This window comes from Mytilus galloprovincialis, chromosome 10 (assembly GCF_965363235.1).
Source record: "Mytilus galloprovincialis chromosome 10, xbMytGall1.hap1.1, whole genome shotgun sequence".
NCBI classification, from domain to species: domain Eukaryota; kingdom Metazoa; phylum Mollusca; class Bivalvia; order Mytilida; family Mytilidae; genus Mytilus; species Mytilus galloprovincialis.
The window spans coordinates 70642089-70650957 of record NC_134847.1 but is presented as its reverse complement, the minus strand read 5'-3'; the positions used below and the strand labels follow the sequence as shown (position 1 = coordinate 70650957).

The window sequence follows — 8869 nt, the reverse complement described above, 5'->3', positions numbered from 1 at the left end:
AAATGAAAATTTACAATGAAAATAAATGGATTATTTTTTATATATATTACACTGATTTATATTTGGGTAATTGCAATTAAACTTGTGATTTAATACTCAATAAAAAAAAACATATCCGTTTATTTCTAATTAATAATTTTGTCATATTCAATTATATACTAGTACATAAGCAGTCCGATGATTTAGAATATTAACCTAGTATTACTAATTGCGATTGATTAAAATCCTTTATCTACGTTTAGTAATCACAAGAGACAAATTTTATTATTATTTCAGGTATTTCTAATGTGTAGGTCACGATAAAAGTACAATCGTTCAAAACCAATAGAATTGTTAATTATTTAAATTAAAATATTACAATCTTTGATCAATATTGAACATTTCTTAAATAATCAGTTAACAATATGATAAGGTACAGAGTGGATATAGTGTACATATTTATAATGCATGATGGGAGTTGTGTGTTATTATAAATCGAAGATAATAACAATAACGATAAATGAGTTAATACGTCTCGCTTATTTAGGGAATTGAATAAAACAATTGTTTTTGAAAATGTATATTTATGATATGATTACACTTGAAGTATGGTGTTAAATCGTGTCATGATTATTAGCCAGGATGTGGTGTGATCATAAAGACTAGATTTATATGTATTTACTATCACTTCAAGGTTTCAGGTAAATCATTCTATAACTATAAATTGATTTCAATCAACTTTCAATGATATATATGGATGATTGTAACGATAAGATTATCATCCATTATATGGTAAACTTTTCAATGAGACAACTATCCACAACGGACCAAAAAAAACTATTGGTCACCGTTCACCAATGAGCAAAACACATCACATATAGTCAGCTATAAAAGCCTTCAAATGACAAAAAGTTCAAACAAAAATATTTTCGGCCTTATTAATGTTCATTTGAAACTTCAAAGGATTCAAAGAGCTAAATAGCATTGGGCGAAAGGATGTCGATTGTTAGCTCTTTTTATGTAAAAAAAAAAAAGAATAATATCAAATCGCCAACCTGTTTGGTGCAGTAAATATATAATTGCATACAAAAGAGAAGTATAATTCTTGTATTTATGTGTTTTTCTTTACAAGTTGTGATCAGTTAAAAAGTATTCCATTGGGGGAGGGCGGGTGGAAAACAACATTCCATAAATTTATATGTGTCTGAATCTGTTTCTGTGTGTACTTCTCAGTGTCATTGTTTGGCTTTATAACTATTTTGATATGAGCGTCACTGATGAGTCTTATGTAGACGAAACGCGCGTATGGCGTACTAAATTGTAGTCCTGGTACCTTTGATAACTATGTTAGCATTTCAGAAAGGCTAAAATCACTGATCAATGAGTTCTTGCTTTGCTATAAGTGATCATGATAAATATTCTTGCAAGAACACTACTTTGTAAATATTCAGAAACCCACACTTTTCGCGACTGATTAACAGTAAAGTACATAGTCAGAAAAGTCAAATAACAAAGAAGTTACAAAATCTCCTTAGAATCTACCAAGAATAAGGCTTTTCTTCAATGAACGTTTGACGAAAATGTTGATGCTACAAGACACGCTTCAACCACATACTTAACATATCGGTTGACAACGATCAACGATCGAATGTGAGCTTGCTCGGTTTCACTTCAGCAACTTTTATCGCATGATTATAAAAAAATTACAACAATTATATAAGAATTTGGTTTTATGTTTGTCCAACGAACAGTTTATTGTAATTAACAAGTTTGTTGTTGTCTGTCTTGAGTTTCTCCTTTGTAATAATAAAGCTGTAACACACAAGTTGGTGTTGTTTATCTACAAAGTAATGAGAAAGTAGAAAGTTGCATTGTTTTAAGATTAAATCAGGTGATTTCAGTCTTCCTTTCTTTTATGTACCGACATTACGAAACAAGGTATACAGTATAATAACAGTTCGAAAGGAAAATTTCATCAACCATGATCACAATTTTCAGAACTGTTAACCAAGACGAAGAAAACAACATTTAAATTACACACATCCTTCGACATTGGTGTATATAACATGTTTACTTATGTCATTTACAGTATGTCAGGAAGATATTACATTGAAAAATACATCTTCAAATATGTTACATTATTTCAAATTATGCAGCCGGTTGGTATTACAGCATTATTTTGTTTTATTTTAACATAGTCACAATACAGCTTTTATTTGAAGGGGCATAAGCTACATGTACGAGATGTTATTTTTTTTTTAAATATGATATTTATGTGTTCAATCATTAATGGAAGTGAAAAAGTTATATAAAAATTTGCATTTGTCGATTGAGAGGCTAGTTGGGTTCAAGTTGTCAACATAAGCTACGAAACATCGCTAATGAATTGTTCACTTGCTAGTGAGTAATTTGACCACATGCATGTGAATTTCAATTTAACCCGCTTATCAAGATGGGTTCCGCTAAAATTATGCAGACATTTCAAGGATTAAAATGTGAAAATCGAAAATGAAACGAAGGTAAAAAGTAAAATCACAAAAATACTAAACTACCAGGAAAAATCAAAATGGAAAGTCCGTATTCAAAAGGCAATATCAAAAGCTCAAACACATCACACCAATGGATATCAACTGTATTCCTGACTTGGTACAGGAATTTTCTTATGTGGAAAATGGTGTATTAAACCTGGTTTTCTAGCTAGTTAAGCCTCTCACGTGTATGACAGTCGGATAAAATTCTATTATATTGACAACGATGTTTGACCAAAACAAACAGACATAATAGGTAAAATGTCAAAAATAGAGGTATAGCACTCATTGTGTTATTATCTGAACCACGTTAAAAACAAAGAAATATGTAAATAAACAATGGCACAATAACACAATGACGGGATGTATAAGTACAGAGCAACGTCATATGTATCAAAGAAACACAAAAAGGCATGTAAAGTAGGCATATTAGCAAAAATGAAGGCAAGAACAGAAAAATTATCAAAGAACAATAATACAATGACGGGATACACTATTTGATTGACTGCTTCGATAGACAAAAATCATTCTCATATAAGTAAAGCGACGATTAACATATATTTTTTACCTGTAATATGACATCAAATATTTAAATCTATATCAACGTTTGTATCGGAATAGATCGATGGCAGTCTTCGGAAGTCACCTCCATAGTTAGTTAGATGGCGTCTTGACTGAATAAACACGTAATGCTGATACGTGTAATCCCTTGCATGGTAAATTGTTTATTTTATATTTTTATAATTTTGATATATGTTTAAGTATGTTATAAACAAATTTGAGAATTTGAATCAAATCAGTAGCATAAATTTTACTGCTTTAAAGCATCGTGTTTGGATTTCTTTAAAAACTTAATTTGAATGTACTTGCAGTTCGTGCAAGGAATAAGATGGACATTCTTTAAGTAACAAGTGAACTGTCGGAATGCTTACAATGTTATCATATGAACAGTGTTTTCTTTGTGCTATGTTTATGGTAAGTCATCGGTCTTATGATATTGTGAAGTGGTAAAGATTAGCTGATTCTGATGAGTCCAAAGTACATGATCAATAAGTACGTTTAATAGTACACAAATGTATTTCCATAAATAATTATATGACTGTGTACCATTCCAATCTAATCCACTTCATATAACTCTCTACTAGTTTCCAATGTTCAAAGGCTTAACCGTCACCTGTAGTTTTTACATCCTTCCCAACAGGTCTGTGGTGGATAGTTTTCTCAATAGAAATAAAACCACATGTTGATATATATTATGTATATACAATTCAAGTATTCGAACAAAAATGGATTCCCGTCCGGCCTTCGACAAAGCAGAGAACCACAGCGTATGTAATATGCTATATATGACCTTAGAATAACAAAGTGATAAATAGGTTATTACAAAAAACTAATCACCAGATTGGAATTTTCTCAGTGATCAAATAACAAAATGCGACAGAGAGGAACTGGGAAATGCACATACACAATTTGGTGTGTTTCTGCATGTTTGAGTGCGCTACACCATGTCCTGATCATAGAAAACATGGTCGTACCAACACATTAACAACATAAAGTGTAAAACCTGCAGGAAAGGCATCGTTTGACCCAAACTAACCACGTAAATCAGATAACAAACAAAAAAACAATACACATAACGCCTTTCAGGCTTTTCAACTTATTAATGAAAAAGTTCTCCGTACAGAATAAAATTTTAATAGCTGCAGCTCTAACATATATAATGTAAATACATCATAGCAATCTGAGACAAAGCACAGCCAAAATATAAGTTTCCGTAGAATAACAGAATCTAAAGATCGTACAACAAACCTCAGTTATAAATTGTTTCAATGAATTTATAACGGTATATGGATATTTTCTTAGTTCACAAGCTCTATAAGCAACATATGTAATTGTTCAAGATCTTTTCTCTTTTTATATTTTCTATTTCCAACATTGATTGCTTTGTATTTTAACGGCAAGATTTAATCAAGGACGTATATTAGATTTATACGTCCTTGATTTAATATAAAAAATAAAGCGCATATCATCAAGGACGTATATTTTACGTCCTTGATATCATGTATTTCTTGTATAATCAAACCGACGAGGATAATTTTCATTTTATATAACATTAGTATATACACACTTTAGTATTATATCATCATAAGTTTAATATTCTTCTTCTTTTACAAAAACAATATAACTTTTTAAATCCATCAGAAAATCTCTTATTTAGAAGTCCATATATTATTGGATTACAACAGCTGTTAAAATAACCGATTAAAAGCGTCGACATGTGAAATATTCTATGCACTTTACCGGGTACTATAATGCTTAATATCATACTTATACAATAAGGGAACCAACAAACAAAAAACACAACAACTATTGTGCCAAGCATAATGGCAAGTCTTATTTCTTCTGGTTTTGCCTTGGACACCTTTGGCACTACTGGCAGTTTAGGAGGTGAGTTTTTAAATTGAAAACTAGTCGATAATATTCTATTGCCTTTGTTGGCGTCAAATTGTGTGTCTTTGTTGTAATCTTGATTTCCTATTCCAGTGCGCTGATTGCGTTCTTGTCTAATACCTTGTTGATCGGTGTTGTCGGACAGTGTGCTTTCGCTCACATCTTTAGATATTGACATTTGAACAGTGTAATTATCCATAATTTTATTTTTGCTGATCTTCACTGTTCTGTAAATTTTATAGTTACAAAAGATCATAACAACAAGGGGAACACCGAAACAACAACATATCATAAAAAGGGAATATGATAATGACATTGGCCAGTTGGCAAAACATATGTACTGCGATGGGGTGTATGAGTATTCACACCAACCAAGTAATGGTGGAACGGAGACGCCAATAGTCACTGCTATTGATGCTGCAAAAGAAATAAAAATCATCAATGGACAACATTTTGCAAAAATTTCAATCAAAGCTTTATCATGATAAATTAGAAAAATATTTCATTTAAGGAGGCTCACGGGTATAAAAAATTCAGAATTTTTTTTTTTGCTTTTTCATTACAAATTTTATTTATTACACTATTAGTCATTACTTAACAATATGGTACAAAAACCACCCAGACAAATCGATTCGGTTTGGCCACAGATGATTTTAAACATGTTTATATCATTGAAAAAGCTCCAAATTATCTCCCTTTGGTGCAAAAAAGTCATTTAAATTGAAATATCTTTTTTAACCCATCGGTGACCTATATTTTTTTATTATTGTTTCCAAACAAGCTGTACATAAACTAAATAATTGTAAAATTTACGCGATTTCTGTAATTTAGCTCTTTTTTCATTTCGATATAACCAATATTTCTCCCATTAGTTCAACAGAAAAAAAGGACATTAACAAAAATGTATGCTTCTTACGGAGGCAGGTTGTGAGCTTAAATGAACGGTAACCCCATATTTTTGTTTTATATTTCTATTAGGTAATAGATAAAGTTTAGTCATAGAAAAAAAAGCAAAATCCTATATTAGAAAAAAAAGTTGATTTAGACCCGCGAGCCCCCTTAATTGCACAAAAAAATCTGCAGTTAACGTAAATTTGAGAGTCGTATGGTGTTCACATGTCAGTTCACGGTTATAAGTTTACTCATCATAGATACCAGGATTATAATTTTGTATTTGCGGTGTAATTCAGTATATAAACTTTGCCTTTCAAGATATGCTGTTTTAAAATATTCCTCTACGTCATTAGTAAATACTCATAAAAGATACTAGTCTTATAATTTGGTTCGGCAGATCCGCATTCCCTCTACACAACAAAAACTTTATCTATGCTGCTAGAATTCTAAGTCTGTGATTGTGTAACATATTTGTTTTTCGTTCATTGTTTTGTACATAAATTAGGCCGTTAGTTTTCTCGTTTGAATTGGTTTTCGTTTGTCATGTGGGGCCCTTTATAGCTGACTCTACGGTATGGGTTTTGCTCATTGTTGAAGAACGTACAGTGACCTATAGTTGTTTATCTCTGTGTCATTTTGGTTTATAATTGAGAGTTGTCTCATTGACAATCATACCACATCTTCAATGTTTTATATTATATGTCACTAAAACATAGTAAAGGATGTTTGGTTTGATTCTGATTTTGTGGGATTTATGTTTCCGCTTCTTTTTTTTTACTCAAAAACTAATTGCTGGCTTACTCGTAAACAGTAAGTTCTGGACGCGGCAAAATTATATCGTCTCATTTCAAAAAATACTATTTTCACAAAATAAAAAGTCTGTTAAACTTTATACTCAATATACTTTTTCTCAAATTAAACGTAGAATATAGATAAATGAAAATGGAAAATAAAACTGATTTCAACCAACTGAAAGCAGCATTTGATGAAAAAGTATCAATATGAAATTCTGTCAATTCACAATGACTCACCAACAATCATCATTGCAACGTTTTTCCTTTTGTATACTTCAATAAACTTGGAAGGATGACAAACCATAACGTATCTATTAATGCTTATATTACATAAAGATAGAACACTTCCACATAGCGTCACCATATTTGTAAATCCAAGAACTATGCACGCTCCGTCTGATAAAAACCATTCACCAGAAAATATTGTTAAGACTGTAACTGGTATATTTATTAATGATACTAACAGGTCAAATGCTGAGAGAACTAAAAGAAAGCAATTTGTGATTGTTCTCAAGGCACGAGATCTCAAGACTATAATCCAAATTGAAATATTTCCAAGCACAGATACAAGACAGATGAAAGTAAGTAATATTCCTTCAATATATTGTTCTGCAGTAATATCTCCGTATTGTGTGCGATCTGTAAGTGTTTGATTGTTGTCCGTATTCATAAAAGAAACATTTGTAGAAGACATTGGCTTAAAACGCATACTTATACGCGCCATTTCTTATTAATGTGTTCTGTCATTACATTTCTATTTCTAACAGAATTTATATTTTGTCTTTTCACAAAATAACCAGAAAACGAAACGGATTAATATTAAGAAAACGGATGGTTGTCGTCATAAATAACACTTACTTGAGCTTAAGGGTTTACAATAATCCAACTTGTAATTTAACGAAACAAAAACAATAAAAACATATCCGGGGTTTTGTAATTATCCTTTTTTTATTCACAATCATACCTAACATTCAATGTCCGGTGATTTGAAATTAAAATAAAATTTCTTATTTCACTAATGAAGAGCTATCACAAGAGAATAAGATTTATTATTGTTTCAGGCATTTCCAATGTATATGATAAGATAAATTTATTTTATTATATGTATGGGTCATTGTGAAATCATATTAAAGTACATTATTACATTGGTTGCAATGAATTACATTGATTTCCCAGTTAAATAAAAACCGATAATTTCACATGTGAAATAAACGTGGTTATTTCACTCTCTGAGGTCATACAAAAATAGGCGTTGTCAAGACGTCGATAACGGCGGATTAAAACCAATTGTGAATGCGTAGAAAAAAGATATAGTTCCTTACATGTTTTACATTAATTTCTTTTAAAAAGCCATTTCCCAATGTAATAAAAAGAATAACTAATTAAAGAATTAAAATATCGAAAAATATTCAACTCGTAACCGAACAACACTGATATTTAACTCATGCGCTACGCGCATTCGTCAATTAATGTATTGTTCGGTCAATCGTTGAATATTTTTCTCTATTTGAATTCTTCGATTAGTTATTCTATAAATCATGGTCGTTCCGTACTTTCAAAATTAGTTATTATAATCAGAATGGTGGTAAAAAAAAGATTTTCGTAATTTTTAATCTAAATGTATCAATTTCTAATATAATCAGTTCACAATTTGGTATGGGTTAGAGCGGGTATGTAGGGCAACAGTTATTGGCCTTGAATCTGTTGTGTTAGAATGATTTCAGTTAAGATTGATAACAATAATGATAAATAATTTAAATCGTAAGTGATAAGGTAAGGGAATTGCATAGCTCTATGATATCAGGAAATACAGGTTGTGAATGAAGATTACATTTGAACTATATTACAGCAGATTCCAACGAGTATGAATCTACATGTAGATTTTTTGGTTAGCTTCCTTGCTAGCTCAACCATGAAATCATTATTACCTTAAAATTGGGAGGAGTAGAGCACTAATTCATCATCCAATGAAAACACTCATATCAATGGCCTGTTTATAATATGTATGTTTCATACAAACAGGTTTACCTAAACAACTTTGCAAATTAAATTTCATTTCCTATAGTCTGATTGAATTAAAAAATTCTTTGTTTTACAATAAATTAGAAGCGGAGTTACGGTTTATGTTTTGTTCAAGGAGGATGTACCCTTGTGTTGATTCAATACTTAACTAATGGAACTTTTATAAAAAATCCACAGCATTTCCCCTTGTACTCTCATAGT

At 30.8% G+C, this 8869-nt stretch overlaps 1 protein-coding gene across 1 annotated transcript; it reads right to left on the bottom strand.

Moving 5' to 3' along the window:
- Positions 1–4574: 4574 nt before the first annotated feature.
- Positions 4575–7591, bottom strand: LOC143049316 (melatonin receptor type 1B-B-like). Its single transcript, XM_076222990.1, has 2 exons — positions 6884–7591; positions 4575–5375 (listed from the first exon to the last, which is right to left on the bottom strand). Exons 1-2 carry the CDS (start codon positions 7368–7370, stop codon positions 4651–4653), a joined length of 1212 nt encoding a protein of 403 aa, XP_076079105.1. The 5' UTR covers positions 7371–7591; the 3' UTR covers positions 4575–4650.
- Between the last annotated feature and the right edge of the window lie 1278 nt (positions 7592–8869).

Coding starts and splice junctions, on each gene's coding strand:
- LOC143049316 (XM_076222990.1), bottom strand. CDS start 7,370: ATGGCGCGTATAAGTATGCGTTTTAAGCCAATGTCTTCTACAAATGTT. Junction 5,376..6,883: donor CGTTGCAATGATGATTGTTG/GTGAGTCATTGT, acceptor TTTCTTTTGCAG/CATCAATAGCAGTGACTATT.